The sequence below is a fragment of the Ranitomeya variabilis genome, chromosome 4 (assembly GCF_051348905.1).
Source record: "Ranitomeya variabilis isolate aRanVar5 chromosome 4, aRanVar5.hap1, whole genome shotgun sequence".
Classification (NCBI taxonomy): Eukaryota; Metazoa; Chordata; class Amphibia; order Anura; family Dendrobatidae; genus Ranitomeya; species Ranitomeya variabilis.
In genome coordinates, this window is record NC_135235.1 from 675715723 (window position 1) to 675733994 (window position 18272).

The 18272-nt window shown below is 43.3% G+C and overlaps 1 protein-coding gene across 3 annotated transcripts in view; it reads left to right on the top strand.

Annotated features, from left to right (window-relative positions):
* LOC143766308 (uncharacterized) overlaps window positions 1-18272 on the top strand; it is a 62483-nt gene that overhangs the window by 39801 nt on the left and 4410 nt on the right. The window contains exons 1-6 of one of the 3 annotated variants that reach the window (XM_077253889.1): window positions 13711-14172; window positions 15275-15425; window positions 15555-15734; window positions 15817-15940; window positions 16022-16113; window positions 16298-16400. In XM_077253889.1, the coding sequence (XP_077110004.1) occupies window positions 15348-15425; window positions 15555-15734; window positions 15817-15940; window positions 16022-16113; window positions 16298-16400 (577 nt within the window). In that variant the 5' untranslated portion in view covers window positions 13711-14172; window positions 15275-15347. Of the gene's footprint in view, window positions 1-13710; window positions 14173-15274; window positions 15426-15554; window positions 15735-15816; window positions 15941-16021; window positions 16114-16297; window positions 16401-18272 lie in introns of those variants that run through there. The other 2 variants (XM_077253891.1, XM_077253890.1) reach the window with 2 other exon arrangements.

Sequence of the window (18272 nt, forward strand, 5' to 3'; positions counted from 1 at the left end):
AAAATCTTAAGGTACAAGAAATAGAAAAAGTGTTATATCGTGAATAAGAATTGCAATCTGCTGTTTCGATTAGATTACTTGGTTTTAATAATTTGTCACTAAGATTGTTTTATCTTTTTGTATATATATATTTGTATGTACGTCAGAACCCTTTAAAAGGAAATGACGTTGAGTAATCAGTCATCTGGACCCGTTGAAGCACACGCTGTGCGAAACGGCCGTAGTCCTTGCTCCATCCCCGCACCCTCCTGTATGACCTGAAATCCAGACGGATGTATTTTACGATGTTTTCCAAATAAAGTACACGAATTTTACAGCAAGATAAGGGTGAGTGCCGCACTTCTTTTCTATTTTTTTATACATTTGTTTCAAGTATGTAATGCTCGTTCAAACTCACCTGTGGCAACTAACGGGTGTGGGAATTATGAAAATCACACCTGAAACCAGATAAAAAGGAGAGAAGTTGACTCGATCTTTGCATTGTGTGCCTGTGTGTACCACACTAATCATTGAGAACTGGAAGAGGAGAAGAGAACAGTCTTAGGACTTGAGAACCAAAATTGTTGAACAATATCAACAATCTCAGGGTTACAAGTCCATCTCCAGATATCTTGATTAGACATGAGCGAATATTGTCAGCTCCTTCCTTATTCAGCAAGCTATAGCCCTTACCGAAGAAGCTGCAGTGGGATCCTGAATACCTGGAGCACTCCCTATAATCCGGTGTCCGGCGCTGCTGCTGCATGTGTCGCGGCTGTGTTACATTCACAACACATGCATGGAGAGCCTGAATGTTGTGACTGTCACACCGCCGGACACATGCAGCTGCGGCACCAGACACCTAATTATTATGAGCGCTCCAGGTATCCGGGTTCCCGTTGCAGCTTCTTCGTTAAGCGCTATAGCTTGCTGAATAAGGAGGGAGCCAACGATATTCGCTCATCTCTAATCTTGATGTTCCTTTGTCCATGGTGTGAAACAAGAAGTTTACAACCCATGGTACTGTTGCTAATATCCCTGGATGTGGATGGCAGAGAAAAAATTATAAAAAGTTGCAACAGAGGATAATCTGGATGGTGGATAAGCAACCCCAATCAAGTTCCAAAGAAATTCGAGCTGTCCTGCAGGCTCATGGTGCATTAGTGTCCGAGCAAACTATCCGTCAAAATTTTAATGAAATGAAATGCTATGGAAGGAGACACAGGAGGACCCCACTGCTGACACAGACATAAAGAAAAGCTAGATTGAAGTCTGCCAAAATGCATATGAGTAAGCCAAAATCTTTCTGGGAAAGAGTCTTGTGGACAAATGAGACCAAGATAGAGCTTTTTTGTAAAGCACATCATTCTACTGATTACCGAAAACACAATGAGGCCTACAAAGAAAAGAGCACAGTACCTACAGTTTAAATGGTAAACTAAAATTGCTGTGCAGTGGAATCACTGGCTTTTCAATGGGGCACAGTGAGGTGAGCCTGCGTAGGTTTCCCATTCCACTTCACAGGCACTAGACTTAGGTCACTGTGTGGATGATCCAGAGACATCATCCACTTACACGCAGATGTTAGAGGAGCCATTTGAAGGGACTGAGGCAGTGCTGATCACAATCTTGAGACACTCATCGGACCAGACTGTATAAAACACTTTCTTTGAGTTATGCGGGGGCACATCTGATGATACAAGAGGGTTGAAGGAACTCCATTCACATCCCATCTTAAAAGTGATGGGCATAGTTTATAAGCAAAAAACTGGTGACATGCTCCCATTGAACCTCTCGGCATAGTACTTTGCTGAAACCACCCTTATGCAACGTCCCCGCCTTCAGTATTTGGTCAGTATTTTACATCAGTGTTTGTAAGCCAAAACCAGGAGTGGGACAATCAGAGGAAAAGTATAATAGAAACACATCACCACTCCTGTATTTTTCACCCACTCCTGGTTTTGGCTTACAAATGCTGATGTAGAATACTGACCAAGGTGGAGACGTGGACTTAACCACAGTACAAGGATCTAAAATTACAACAGGGTCCTTTAGGTTAAGTACGCGCAGTGACTGTAGGTCCAAGAAATAGTGATAGGTCTTTTCCGACCTATCCGGCACAAAGAGCCAGCTCCCTTGAGTGAACATTGGGAGCCAGCACCCTGGTGAGAGCCGCTTGCAGTGTCTTATTGGCTTTCGTTGAGGGTAAAATCACTGTTTGGATGCCAAGAAGAATGAAAGCCCGCCCACCTATCCCTGGAAATGGTCTGTAGGTGGGCAGAGTTTGTACAGTACAGACCAAAAGTTTGGACACACCTCATTTAAAGATTTTTCTGTATTTTCATGACTATGAAAATTGTAAATTCACACTGAAGGCATCAAAACTATGAATGAACACATGTGGAATTATATACTTAATAAAAAAGTGTGAAACAACTGAAAATCTGTCTTATATTCTAGGTTCTAGGTTATATTTTAGGTTCTTCAAAGTAGCCACCTTTTGCTTTGATGACTGCTTTGCACACTCTTGGCATTCTCTTAATGAGCTTCAAGAGGTAGTCACCGGGAATCGTTTTCCAACAATCTTGAAGGAGTTCCCAGAGATGCTTAGCACTTGTTGGCCCTTTTGCCTTCACTCTGCGGTCCAGCTCACCCCAAACCATCTCGATTGGGTTCAGGTCTGGTGACTGTGGAGGCCAGGTCATCTGGCGTAGCACCCCATCACTCTCCTTCTTGGTCAAATAGCCCTTACACAGCCCGGAGGTGTGTTTGGGGTCATTGTCCTGTTGAAAAATAAATGATGGTCCAACTAAATGCAAATCGGATGGAATAGCATGCCGCTGCAAGATGCTGTGGTAGCCATGCTGGTTCAGTATGCCTTCAATTTTGAATAAATCCCCAACAGTGTCACCAGCAAAGCACCCCCACACCATCACACCTCCTCCTCCATGCTTCACGGTAGGAACCAGGCATGTAGAGTCCATCCTTTCACCTTTTCTGTGTCGCACAAAGACACGGTGGTTGGAACCAAAGATCTCAAATTTGGACTCATCAGACCAAAGTATAGATTTCCACTGGTCTAATGTCCATTCCTTGTGTTCTTTAGCCCTAACAAGTCTCTTCTGCTTGTTTGTAGAAAAGCCACTGAGACACCATCAGGTGTTTCTCAACGCAAGCAATGAACAGCCAGGTCTTTCACTGGGAAGGAACAACCACGGGAAGGGCAGCATCCAATAAAGGAAAACCACCTATGCCAAAACATGGTATCCATCCACAGACAGCTGTTTCAGGGTATTTGCCCCTCATCAGTGTGGAGTAGGAAACTGGCTATTAGGAGCAGTGCCTAGTGAAAAGACTATAAACATAAGGATGAATGACCTCAGGGAGATCAAAACATCCAACACCGCAGAGACACCATCACAGCTTTTTTGGAAGTGCATCTGAACAGCAAGGTGGATTGCTGTTGAGCGGAGATAGAGAGAAAAAAAAAATCTATAAATCTTCAGCACAGCGAGTGTAAGCGAGCTGAGTGTGACCTGAGCGTAAGTGTGAACGGCGGTAAGTGTGTGACTTGTGATTCAGTGAGGAGGTATTTGGAAGGCCTTTAACAAATACCTGTGTGAATTTGTGTGAGTTGCTGAATTGGGAGTAGCTATATTCATAAGGAGTTAACTTAGGGTGGGGGCTCATAATTAAGGGGATATAAGGGGCAGCTGTTTGGGGCTCAAGTCCTTTTTGGAAGTGCATCTGAACAGCAAGGTGGATTGCTGTTGAGGGGAGATAGAGAGAAGAAAAAAAAATCTATAAATCTTCAGCACAGCGAGTGTGAGCGAGCTTAGTGTGACCTGAGCGTAAGTGTGAACGGCGGTAAGTGTGTGACTTGTGATTCAGTGACTTTGGAATCAGGGAGTTTCCAAGGGAGGAATTGCTTCTGTTTTGTTTTGTTTTTTTGTTTAATTAATACTTTGTATTTAATTTTAATTAACGTTTCTGTGTGGTGCAATCCCCATTAGGAAATGTGCTCCACAATTGTTAATGCCATCCAGTGTACATCTTGCCACATGTATGCAGTCCTTGACCAGCCGGTCGAGGGTGCATACTGCTGTGCGAGATGTGAGCACATTGTGCATTTGGAAACCCAGATACTGGATCTAAATGTGCAGCTGGCAACACTGAGATCCATAGACAATATGGAGAGGAGTCTTCTGCTCACAGAGCAGACGCTCAATGGGATAGATGAGGAGGGGGATGGTAGGATGGAGCTGCAGGACAGTGTGGCAGTTAGCTGGGTGACAGATAGAAGGCGGGGTAGAGGGAAGAGTGCCAGGGAGGCTAGTCCTGATCTGGCACACCCCAATAAGTTTGCTAAGTTGGCAGATGAGGGGGGTGCCAGTACAGGGGTAGCACTGCTGCAGCCAGGCATGTCCTCTGAAAGCCGGAGGAGTGACTGCTCCAGTAAGGAGGGAAAAAGGAGAGCAGGGCAGGCCAGACAGGTGCTGGTAGTGGGGGACTCAATTATTAGGGGAACAGATAGGGCAATCTGTCACAAAGACAGGGATCGTCGGACGGTGTGCTGCCTACCTGGCGCTCGAGTCCGACACATCGCTGATCGGGTGGACAGATTACTGGGAGGGGCTGGTGAGGACCCAGCGGTCATGGTGCACATTGGCACAAATGACAAAGTTAGAGGTAGGTGGAAGGTCCTTAACCCCTTACTGACCTCGGACGTACTATACCGTCCGAGGTCAGCTCCCCTGCTTTGATGCAGGGCTCCGCGGTGAGCCCGCATCAAAGCCGGGACATGTCAGCTGTTTTGAACAGCTGACATGTGCCCGCAATAGGCGCGGGCAGAATCGCGATCTGCCCGTGCCTATTAACTAGTTAAATGCCGCTGTCAATCGCAGACAGCGGCATTTAACTACCGCATCCGGCCGGATATGACGTCATCGCCGACCCCCGTCACATGATCGGGGGTCGGCGATGCTTCTGAATGGTAACCATAGAGGTCCTTGAGACCTCTATGGTTACTGATCGCCGGTGGCTGTGAGCGCCACCCTGTGGTCGGCGCTCACAGCACACCTGCAATTCTCCTACATAACAGCGATCTGATGATCGCTGTTATGTAGCAGAGCCGATCGGGCTGTGCCTGCTTCTAGCCTCCCATGGAGGCTATTGAAGCATGGCAAAAGTGAAAAAAAAAGTTTTTAAAAATGTGAAAAAAATAAAAAAAACATAAAAGTTTAAATCACCCCCCTTTCGCCCCAATCAAAATAAATCAATAAAAAAAAAATCAAACCTACACATATTTGGTATCGCCGCGTTCAGAATCGCCCGATCTATCAATAAAAAAAAAGCATTAACCTGATCGCTAAATGGCGTAATGAGAAAAAAAATCGAAACGCCAGAAATACGTTTTTTTGGTCGCCGCGACATTGCATTAAAATGCAATAACGGGCGATCAAAAGAACATATCTGCACCAAAATGCTATAATTAAAAACGCCAGCTCGGCACACAAAAAATAAGCCCTCACCTGACCCCAGATAACGAAAAATGGAGACGCTACGAGTATCGGAAAATGGCGCAATTTTTTTTTTTTTTTTTTTTTTGCAAAGTTTGGAATTTTTTTTCACCACTTAGGTAAAACATAACCTAGACATGTGAGGTGTCTATGAACTCGTACTGACCTGGAGAATCATAATGGCAGGTCAGTTTTAGCATTTAGTGAACCTAGCAAAATAGGCAAGCAAAAAACAAGTGTGGGATTGCACTTTTTTTGCAATTTCACTGCACTTGGAATTTTTTTCCCGTTTTCTAGTACACCACATGGTAAAACCAATGATGTCGTTCAAAAGTACAACTCGTCTCGCAAAAAATAAGCCCTCACATGGCCAAATTGACGGAAAAATAAAAAAGTTATGGCTCTGTGAAGGAGGGGAGTGAAAAACGAAAACGGAAAAACGAAAAATCCCAAGGTCATGAAGGGGTTAAAGATGATTTCAGGGAATTAGGCTGCAAGCTGAAAGCAAGGACCTCCAACGTGGTATTTTCCGAAATACTGCCTGTACCACGTGCCACACCAGAGAGGCAATGGGAGATTAGGGAGGTTAATAAGTGGCTCAAGAATTGGTGTAGGAAGGAGGGGTTTGGGTTCCTGCAGAACTGGGCCGACTTCTCAGTTGGCTACAGGCTCTACGCTAGGGACGGGCTGCACCTCAATGGGGAAGGTGCAGCTGTGCTGGGGGAGAAAATGGTTAGAAGGTTGGAGGAGTGTTTAAACTAGGGATTGGGGGGAGGGTATTCATTTTATAGGAGGGGAAGATAGTGCAGATAGAGACCTGGGCACAAATAAGGAAGTTGGGGGTGGCGGTGGCATGGGGGGTGGGGTTAGAACAGTTAGTAATTTAAGAAAGAATAGAGGTACAGAGAGTAACATCAAGTGCATGTATACTAATGCCAGAAGCCTCGCCAACAAAATGGACGAATTAGAACTAATGTTGTTGGAGCATAATTATGACATGGTGGGGATATCTGAGACGTGGCTGGATGAGAGCCATGACTGGGCTGTTAACTTGCAGGGCTATAGCCTGTTCAGAAATGACCGTACAGATAAGCGAGGGGGAGGGGTGTGTCTATATGTAAAATCTTCCTTAAAACCCATCCTGCGTGATAATATAGGTGAATTTAATGAAAATGTAGAGTCCCTGTGGGTGGAGATAAGGGGAGGGGGAAAAAATAATAAATTACTGATAGGGGTTTGTTATAAATCTCCAAAACTAATGGAAGCAATGGAGAATATCCTCGTAAAGCAAATAGATGAAGCTGCGACTCAAGGAGAAGTCATTATTATGGGGGACTTCAACTACCCTGAAATAGATTGGGGAACAGAAACCTGCAGTTCCAGCAAAGGTAATCAGTTTTTGACAACTATGAGAGACAATTACCTTTCACAACTGGTTCAGGACCCAACAAGGAGGGGGGCACTGCTAGACCTAATATTAACCAACAGGCCAGACCGCATATCAAATATAAGGGTTGGGGGTCACTTGGGGAATAGTGATCACAAAATAATAAGTTTTCATGTAACCTTTAATAAGATGGGTAGTAGGGGGGTGACAAGGACACTAAACTTCAGGAGGGCAAATTTCCAACGGATGAGAGAGGATCTTGGTGCAATTAACTGGGACGATATCCTGAGACACAAAAATACACAAAGAAAATGGGAGACATTTATTAGCATCCTGGATAGGACCTGTGCACAGTATATACCGTATGGGAATAAACATACTAGAAATAGGAGGAAACCAATATGGCTAAATAGAGCTGTAAGGGGCGCAATAAGGGACAAAAAGAAAGCATTTAGAGAATTAAAGGAAGTAGGTAGTGAGGAGGCATTAAATAAATACAGAAAATTAAATAAATTCTGTAAAAAGCAAATCAAGGCAGCAAAGATTGAGACAGAGAGACTCATTGCCAGAGAGTAAAAATAATCCCAAAATATTCTTTAACTATATCAATAGTAAGAAACTAAAAAATGACAGTGTTGGCCCCCTTAAAAATAGTCTGGGTGAAATGGTGGATGAGGATGAGGAAAAAGCCAATATGCTAAATGACTTTTTTTCATCAGTATTTACAAAAGAAAATCCCATGGCAGACAAAATGACTAGTGATAAAAATTCCCCATTAAATGTCACCTGCTTAACCCAGCAGGAAGTACAGCGGCGTCTAAAAATAACTAAAATTGACAAATCTCCGGGCCCGGATGGGATACACCCCCGAGTACTGCAGGAACTAAGTACAGTCATTGATAGACCATTATTTTTAATCTTTAAAGACTCCATAATAACAGGGTCTGTACCACAGGACTGGCGTATAGCAAATGTGGTGCCAATATTCAAAAAAGGGGCAAAAACTGAACTCGGTAATTATAGGCCAGTAAGCTTAACCTCTACTGTGGGTAAAATCCTGGAGGGCATTCTAAGGGATGCTATGCTGGAGTATCTGAAGAGGAATAACCTCATGACCCAGTATCAGCACGGGTTTACTAGGGACCGTTCATGTCAGACTAATTTGATCAGCTTCTATGAAGAGGTAAGTTCCGGACTGGACCAAGGGAACCCAGTGGACGTAGTATATATGGACTTTTCCAAAGCTTTTGATACGGTGCCACACAAAAGGTTGTTACATAAAATGAGAGTAATGGGGATAGGGGAAAATATGTGTAAGTGGGTTGAGAGCTGGCTCAGGGATAGGAAACAAAGGGTGGTTATTAATGGAGCACACTCGGACTGGGTCATGGTTAGCAGTGGAGTACCACAGGGGTCAGTATTGGGCCCTCTTCTTTTTAACATATTTATTAAAGACCTTGTAGGGGGCATTCAGAGTAGAATTTCAATATTTGCAGATGACACTAAACTCTGCAGGGTAATCAATACAGGGGAGGACAAATTTATATTACAGGATGATTTATGTAAACTAGAAGTTTGGGCTGATAAATGGCAAATGAGCTTTAATGGGGATAAATGTAAGGTCATGCACTTGGGTAGAAGTAATAAGATGTATAACTATGTGCTTAATTCTAAAACTCTGGGCAAAACCGTCAATGAAAAAGACCTGGGTGTATGGGTGGATGACAAACTCATATTCAGTGGCCAGTGTCAGGCAGCTGCTACAAAGGCAAATAAAATAATGGGATGTATTAAAAGAGGCATAGATGCTCATGAGGAGAACATAATTTTACCTCTATAGAAGTCACTAGTTCGACCACACTTAGAATACTGTGCACAGTTCTGGTCTCCGGTGTATAAGAAAGACATAGCTGAACTGGAGCGGGTGCAGAGAAGAGCGACCAAGGTTATTAGAGGACTGGGGGGTCTGCAATACCAAGATAGGTTATTACACTTGGGGCTATTTAGTTTAGAAAAACGAAGACTAAGGGGTGATCTTATTTTAATGTATAAATATATGAGGGAACAGTACAAAGACCTTTCTGATGATCTTTTTAATCATAGACCTGAGACAGGGACAAGGGGGCATCCTCTACGTCTGGAGGAAAGAAGGTTTAAGCATAATAACAGACGCGGATTCTTTACTGTAAGAGCAGTGAGACTATGGAACTCTCTGCTGTATGATGTTGTAATGAGTGATTCATTAATTAAATTTAAGAGGGGACTGGATACCTTTCTGGAAAAGTATAATGTTACAGGGTATATACACTAGATTCCTTGATAAGGCGTTGATCCAGGGAACTAGTCTGATTGCCGTATGTGGAGTCGGGAAGGAATTTTTTTCCCCATGGTGGAGTTACTCTTTGCCACATGGGGTTTTTTTGCCTTCCCCTGGATCAACATGTTAGGGCATGTTAGGTTAGGCTATGGGTTGAACTAGATGGACTTACAGTCTTCCTTCAACCTTAATAACTATGTAACTATGTAACTATGGTGTCTCCGCAGCTTTTCTACATGCATTTGCACATTTCCCTTTAGGGATGGGGGCAGTGTTCTGGATCACTGCGTTGAGAAACACGTGATGGTGTCTCCGCGGTGTTGGATGTTTTGATCTTCTGCTTGTTGCCTGTCCTTAGCAGTGGTTTCCTAGCAGGTATTTTACTATGAAGACCTGCTGCACAAAGTCTCCTCTTAACAGTTGTTGTAGAGATGTGTCTGCTGCTAGAACTCCGTGTGGCATTGACCTGGTCTCTAATCTGAGCTGCTGTTAACCTGCGATTTTTGAGGCTGGTGACTCGGATAAACTTATCCTCAGAAGCAGAGGTGACTCTTGGTCTTCCTTTCCTGGGGCGGTCCTCATGTGAGCCAGTTTCTTTGTAGCACTTGATATTTTTTGCAACTGGACTTGGGGACACTTTCAAAGTTTTCCCAATTTTTCGGACAGACTGACCTTCATTTCTTAAAGTAATGATGGCCACTCGTTTTTCTTTACTTAGCTGCTTTTTTCTTACCATAAGGGCTCGTTTCCGTGTCCGTGTCTCGCATGTGAAAACTAAGCTCTGGCGCCGGCACTTTGGAGTGGAGCGTGCAGCTCCATGTGTTGCTATGTGGCCGCACGCTCCGCTCCCAAGTGCCAGCACCAGAGCTTGGTTTTTACATGCGAGACACAAACGTATTTCTCGGAAATGGAAACGAGCCCTAATGCAAATTCTAACAGTCTATTCAGTAGGACTATCAGCTGTGTATCCACCAGACTTCTGTACAACACAACTGATGGTCCCAACCCCATTTATAAGGCAAGAAATCCCACTTATTAAACCTGACAGGGCACACCTGTGAAGTGAAAACCATTCCCGGTGACTACCTCTTGAAGCTCATCAAGAGAATGCCAAGAGTGTGCAAAGCAGTCATCAAAGCAAAAGGAGGCTACTTTGAAGAACCTAGAACATAAGACATAATTTCATCTGTTTCACACTTTTTTGTTAAGTATATCATTCCACATGTGTTAATTCATAGTTTTGATGCCTTCAGTGTGAATGTACAATTTTCATAGCCATGAAAGTACAGAAAAATCTTTAAATGAGAAGGTATGTCCAAACTTTTGGTCTGTAATGTACATAATCAGATTGAGGGTGAAAACATATTAAATAGAGATTCACTTGGGATTCAAGAGAACCTGCTCTTTTTGTTGAGATGAGCCAAATAATCCAGTTCTCCTAAAAAAGAGTGTAACAAAATGTCCAACTGTGATTAGACAGTGGACAAACCAAAGAGCACCATTAAATTCCAATAAAAAGATAAACTTTTATTAATAACTGTTAAACTACAGGTACAGAACACATTTCCTCACAAATACCCAGTAGAGTGCACGAGTGCACCAGGATACCATCCCAGACCAAAAATCAAAGATAAATTACTTACTCAATAAAAACTGACATTCACTAAATTGTTACTTGTCTATGTAATAGATATGCTAGCAAAATGAGGCACTACTTATAAGTGGAAAGGAACCCAACCACTTAAGAGTATGTATATATATATATATATATATATATATATATATATATATATATATATATATATATATATATATATATATATATATATATATATATATATATACACAGTCATGGCCAAAAGCTTTGAGAATGACACCAAAATTATATTTTCACATGATCTGCTGCCCTCTGGTTTTTATTAGTGTTTGTCTGATGTTTATATCACATACAGAAATATAATTGCAATCATATTATGAGTACCAATAGGTTATATTGACAGAATGAGTTAATGCAGCAAGTCAATATTTGCAGTGTTGACCCTTCTTCTTCAAGACCTCTGCAATTCTCCCTGGCATGCTCTCAATCAACTTCTGGACCAAATCCTGACTGATAGCAGTCCATTCTTGCATAATCAATGCTTGCATTTTGCCAGAATTTGTTGGTTTTTGTTTGTCCACCCGTCTCTTGATGATTGACCACAAGTTCTCAATGGGATTAAGATCTGGGGAGTTTCCAGGCCATAGACCCAAAATCTCTATGTTTTGTTCCATGAGCCATTTAGTTATCACCTTTGCTTTATGGCAAGGTGCTCCATCATGTTGGAAAAGGCATTGTTGGGCGCCAAACTGCTCTTGGACGGTTGGGAGAAGTTGCTCTTGGAGGTCATTCTGGTACCATTCTTTATTCATGGCTGTGTTTTTAGGCAAGACTGTGAGTGAGCCGATTCCCTTGGCTGAGAAGCAACCCCACACATGAATGGTTTCAGGATGCTTTAAAGTTGGCATGAGACAAGACTGGTGGTAGCGCTCACCTCTTCTTCTCTGAATAAGCTGTTTTCCAGATGTCCCAAACAATCGAAAAGGGGATTCATCAGAGAAAATGACTTTGCCCCAGTCCTCAGCAGTCCACTCCCTGTACCTTTTGCAGAATATCAGTCGGTCCCTGATGTATTTTCTGGAGAGAAGTGGCTTCTTTGCTGCCCTCCTTAAAACCAGGCCTTGCTCAAAGTGTCTCCGCCTCACAGTGCGTGCAGAAGCACTCACACCAGCCTGCTGCCATTCCTGAGCAAGCTTGGCACTGCTGGTAGTCCGATCCTGCAGCTGAAACAGTTTTAAGATACGGTCCTGGCACTTGCTGGTCTTTCTTGGGCGCCCTGGAGCCTTTTTGACAACAATGGAAGCTCTCTCCTTGAAGTTCTTGATGATGCGATAGATTGTTGACTGAGGTGCAATCTTTGTAGCTGCGATACTCTTCCCTGTTAGGCCATTTTTGTGCAGTGCAATGATGGCTGCACATGTTTCTTTAGAGATAACCATGGTTAACTGAAGAGAAACAATGATACCAAGCACCAGCCTCCTTTTAAAGTGTCCAGTGATGTCATTCTTACTTAATCATGACTGATTGATCGCCAGCCCTGTCCTCATCAACACCCACACCTGTGTTAATGGATCAATCACTAAAACGATGTTAGCTGCTCCTTTTAAGGCAGGACTGCAATGATGTTGAAATGTGTTTTGGGGGTTAAAGGTCATTTTCTGGGCAAATATTGACTTTGCAAGTACAGTAATTGCTGTTAAGCTGATCACTCTGACATTCAGGAGTATATGCAAATTGCCATTAGAAAAAATGAAGCAGTAGACTTTGGAAAAATTAATATTTGTCTCATTCTCAAAATTTGTGTCCATGACTGTATATATATATATATATATATATATATTAGACAGAGATCTATACAGTGTCCAAAGAAATAAAAAAATCAAAAGACCCTTAATCTTAATAACAATGGCGGCCCTGCATAAAAAGTGTAGACATTTTGTTGTACTGATTGTTTTGAAGTGCCATTTCATCATATTTTCAGGACTAAATTTTTGGTAATGCTACTTAGAAAAGAAGCTGACTGCCCATCACTACTGGGAAGCCAACTGGACAAAGAAGAGTTAACCAGCCGGGTCAAAACCAGGGTAGATATAGTACAAAATCAGAAGTTAGGGATGAGATCAGAGGGGTAGCTGAGGTCAGAGCCAGGAGAACAGAGTGATGTAGAATCATCAGGCACACCCCAAACTCACAGCAGAGAGCTAATTACACCTTCTGATTAGCCGCTCTGCAGAAACAGACACATTTCCTGTATGTCCGGCACTACAAGTTCATACCACACCAATATATGCCTCCCGTCGCCCAATACCAACCACAGGGTAAGCGCACTGCCACCAAGCAATAGAAGTACAGGTCATAGGGGCTGGTTCAAACAAAGATGTAACAAATGTACAGGTACATCAATATACTTCAAGTGGTAAGCTCTTACAATCTCTGTGACCCTCGCAATCTTCCCTCAAATATTCATTATCACTCTACCATCCCACAAAATCAAAATTTGTTTTCCATAAACCATAAATGAATCACTTTCTTACCTTGCTCTAGTACGAGCCTGTTGTGGTATCTAATGATTGCCCTCAATTGAGTTGTTCCATCTGGAACATTAATGGCGTAGCTACTGGATAAGCTGTAAGTGTTCAATAGATTTGAATTCTACAGCTGAGACATGCATCTTTCTCTACGGAAGTTCATCACACACTGCTATTAATGAAGAGGTAGTCAGTCACACATGCGCAGCTCTCCTTTTGTTTGGGAGTTGAATGCGATTTATGACTCTGTTTGTAGTTAAATTAAGGCTAAAGATAGTGATATGTCAATATTTTTGTGATCAGGACTATCCGTACTCTCTCCGTAGTATACATCTGTATAAATGTGTTTCCGTTCTTCTTAGATGTTATGTTGTAATGTTTGGATCGGATATCCGTAATGTCAGTTAAATATGTCTAAAAATGTACTATTATAGTTCGTTTGGGTTAGTCTCTTAATGTTACAAGAGAAAGTCTGGTCAGATACAGCTGAACAATGGTCCATTTATAATTTGATTTAGAGAGATGTAACTTTGTCTTTCATATTCATAACGCTGTAAATACTGGGTTTAGTATACGCTACACAGAAGTCTGACACGGCGTACACTCACTGAATTTGTTTTTAGCTGTTTTTAGTATCTCGTACCGTGAATGGGTGGAGTGAGGCAGGGAGGAGGCGTGCCTTCAGCATATAATTCTTCTGGCGTCATGTCCGTCCATTCACAAACCCGTTGAAGTGCCGGAGCGGAGTGAAACGGACGTTGTTTGAGCTTGTACACTCCGAGGTATGTGCACCCCCCAGCCGTGAAGATTTTAACACAATAAAGATTTACCTGCTTTGAAGATCGGTGAGTGCTGCCATTTCCTTCCTCTTATGATTTACATGAGCATGTCTTCCGGGCTTAGCACCCGAGATCAGCTGGCCAGCTTCTGCTGATAGCCGGTGTGTTCACAGAGCGAGTACTTGGGTGGTGCGGTCAGCTGTTTTCTTTCAAAGTGACTAGAGACATGAATGAGCTTTATGGAAAAGATTACTTTGCACTCAGACTGCAGGCTCTTAGTCAATTAGGAAGAAACTGCTTGTTACTTTGTGCAGGATAAAGGATGAAGATACAACATGAAGCAGGGCCATACTCTATTCTCTTGTGTGTTATACAAGAGACAAGGTGGTGCCATATCAAGGTGTAAACTTGTAGGATGGGTAAAAGAAGGGCAGTTGCCTTGTGGCATAAGGTTAGGATGGTGAATTCCTTAAAGGGTTAGTCCTGGTCTGCCATTTCTGCAGCAGGAGGTGAAAAAAGGCAGGTGATGTCACCTCTTCTGATACCTGCTGGGACATGTGGACTATCAGCAAGTGTTGTAAACCTGTTCCATTCTAATGAACTCTAATCTCCGGCATTACAATATTGGTTATAGCATTGACGCTAGTATGCTGGTGATATGAATATTGTTATATGAAGCTTGTGTCACGATTCCATCACTCTTGGTGTTTCCTTGGGACGCTGTAAGTTACAGCTCATCTGCCCTATGAATAGCAGGGGCATGTTGGGCTGTCAGTATTGTGATTTGGTTTCCTGCAGGTGTTTTCCTTTCCAGATAATTGCCAGGCCATAAAACTGGCTGGCAATGTCAGATCATTGCCAATTGTAGCTTCAGCTCAATGGTGTGCTCTGTATTTTGATCTTTTGTTACCAGACCTTTGGATTTTCCTTTCAACTACCCGTTTGTAACCCCTTTTGCCTTTGACTTTAGTTACGAAACCCCAGACTTTGCCCCTGACTATCTGTCTTATCACTCTGTCTTTGACGTACCTTCGTCACCTGGATATTGACCTTGGACCTCTTGACCACTCTGCCTCACGTCTAGTCCGTAAGCTGTGACTAGCTTCACGGTGTGGCAATACTTTTTATATTGGATTCTTTATGATGTTACTTCTGCCATTGTCTTCAGGTTTTTCCAACATCGGATCCTCTCAGTGGAGATCTTCTGTATAAGGGAATTTTCCTGATTGACCCATCCAAGGATGGATAGGGACAGGGACAAAATGGCAGAAAGGATATTTCACCTCACTCTAGAGGTCCTCTTCTGGCTTACTGGAGAGGTGAGAGATTCTGATGGCATCACATTACACCATTCTTATCTATGGTAATACCAGATGGACAGAACTTGAGAGGTGATGACTTCGGAAATGTCTGAAGTGAGTTTTATTAATGTGTTTCTCCATAACCAGGATTACACAGTAGTGAAGAAGACCTCTAGTGAGCGTTGTCAGGACCCTGTATCTGAGCAATGGGGAAGAGCCTTGAGCCCAATCACAAGGCCTCCACGTCATACCCTGATACATGAGGACATCAATGACCAGAAGATCCTAGAACTCACTTACAAGATGATTGAGCTGCTGACTGGAGAGGTGACACTGCTGGGAATGTTGGGACATTATACAGTAACGCTATGAAGGGATTGGGGGATAACACTATCATTGTATGTGTCAGGTTCCTATAAGGTGTCAGGATGTCACCATCTATTTCTCCGTGGAGGAGTGGGAGTATTTTGAAGGACACAAAGATCTGTACAAGGAAGCTATGATAGAGGTTCCCCAGCTGCTCACATCACCAGGTAATAGGCAGGACTAAATACACACGGCCTAATTATCTGTATGTAAAGAATGAATTAAGTCCCTGTATGTGTTTCCTCCAGATATATTCAGTAAGAGGACAACACCAGAGAGATGTCCTCGTCTTCCACAGGACTGTAAACAAGAAAATCCTAATGTTCTTCGGGATCATCGGGTAAATGGAGAGAAGGTGTCATGAGATCTCCTCTATGATGTGTAGACACCTGTGAAGGTCTTGTGTTTAGTCTTGTTTTATCCACCAGTATTATATGTTTTATACTTGTGTAATGAGAATGGTGGAGATGGCAGGATTAGAGCTCATCGTAGATGGGACTTCTTCATCTGTCTGTCTTTTACAGTATTTATTTCAGGGTGAAGATCTGACCCAAATTAATACTTTAGAGACATATGTGAGGGGTGATGAGCGGTGTAACAAGGAGATTTCTACAGATGACCGTCCAGGTGAATAGTAACCATTAAATGCAGATAAGCCACAGATTTTTCTTATGAGTATATACTTGTGTACTATTTCAGATATTTTTATTCAGTAAATTAAAAGATTGGTGATAATGTCACAAACGGATAAGAGGAAATTACTTGGAGAGGAGGGTGGTGGCTCTTCATCTCCTTTACATGAAAAGGAGAATACCACCAGAATGAAGGGTTTTTATACCTCAGTTTTCCCTTTCTCCCTCCTCTCATACCAATCAGGATTCAAGCTGTTCCCAAGGCCATCCAAATCTTCTGGCTGAGTCTTACTGCAATAACATTCTCAGAGTGGCCGCCAGGCAGCCCTAAAATAACTATCACTGACAAGCTTAGCACAAGCAACTCTGCTTACCATCCACCATGGATTTGCCCTGTCCTTCACCCTTTAACTTCTGTACTGGAACTTAATCAGGGGTGACTGGGCTGGATCTTTGGAATAAGCTGATGCTCGGTGGTGCAAAGTAGCAAATTAGAATATGTAACAATAGTCAGAAACACAAGCTGTGGTCAAAACAATAAATAATAATACTACAAGGAGCTAAACAGACAGGTCTAAACCCGAGAAGCACAAGACTATACATCTAGCAGCTTCCAGCAGTAAGCTGGGAGCTTACGTATGGTGTGGTGCTCTCCAATTGTCTGGAGCTGGAAGTTGGTAAGTTCGGATGGACAGCACACATACTTATACTGGCAGACTGGACGGCATTACAGGTCCCAGCCACCCTAATCTCAATGGCTGGACAGAGCCTGCGCCATCTAGAGCTTTTGGTTCCAAGGTCTCTTCTTTCATCAGCGCCGCCTGCAGAATGAATATGGAAAAAGACGTTGCAGGAACAGGTCCTAGTGGAGATGTGACACTTGCATGCTACTCTTCACTATGGCTAAGAAAAAAACTGAGTACCGTATATAATCGAGTATAAGCCGACCCAAGTATAAGCCGAGGCACCTAATTTTGCCACGGAAAACTAGGTAAGCTTATTGAGTCGAGTATAAGCCTGGTATGTATTGTCCCCTCATCCCTGTCCTGCTCTATGTGGCTCGCCCATCCTGTCCTGGTATGTGTGTTTCCCTCCATCCTATCCTGCTCTGTGTGGCTCCCCCTGTTGTATGCATGACTCCCTCGGTCCCTTCGTTGTATGCATGGCTCCCCCGTCCCATCTTGTATGCATGGCTCGGCTCCCCCCGTCCAGTCCTTGTATGCATGGCTCCCCCGGTCCCATCCTTGTATGCATACCTTCCCCGTCACATCTTGTATGCATGGCTGGGCTCCCCCGTCCTCCACCATCATACTTTCCCTCCTCGCGCCGTCGCTGAACGTCCCTGCATCTTCTTTGTCCCGGGGAGGCAGCTTCTTCCTGTGCTGAGCGGTCACGTGGTACCACTCATTAAGGTCATGAATATACACTCCACGCCTATGGGAGTGGAGTCGCATACATATTCATTACCTCAATGGGTGGTACCACCTGACCGCTGAGCACAGGAACAGGAAAGAGCTGCCGGGACAGAGATGCAGGGAGATGCAGCGATGGAGGCTGAGTATTGATGTCTTCTGGAAGCCTGCAGCTGTCACTGTGCTACAACCGCCGTCTCCCCGCTCCCCCTCCCAAGCTGGCTTTCTGTACCATGACTTGTGTTTAAGCCGAGGGGGGCGTTTTCAGCACAAGAAATGTGCTGAAAATCTCGACCTATACACGAGTATATGCGGTAAATAGAAAATGTATTGGAACCATTAAAAAAAAACATTACTGTACAGATAATTTTGGCCCCATGTTTTTTCCATCAGCCCCTAATTCTTTCTCTCCCGGGGGCTTGTCATTCATTGGCTGGAACAATTTGGTGTTGTTT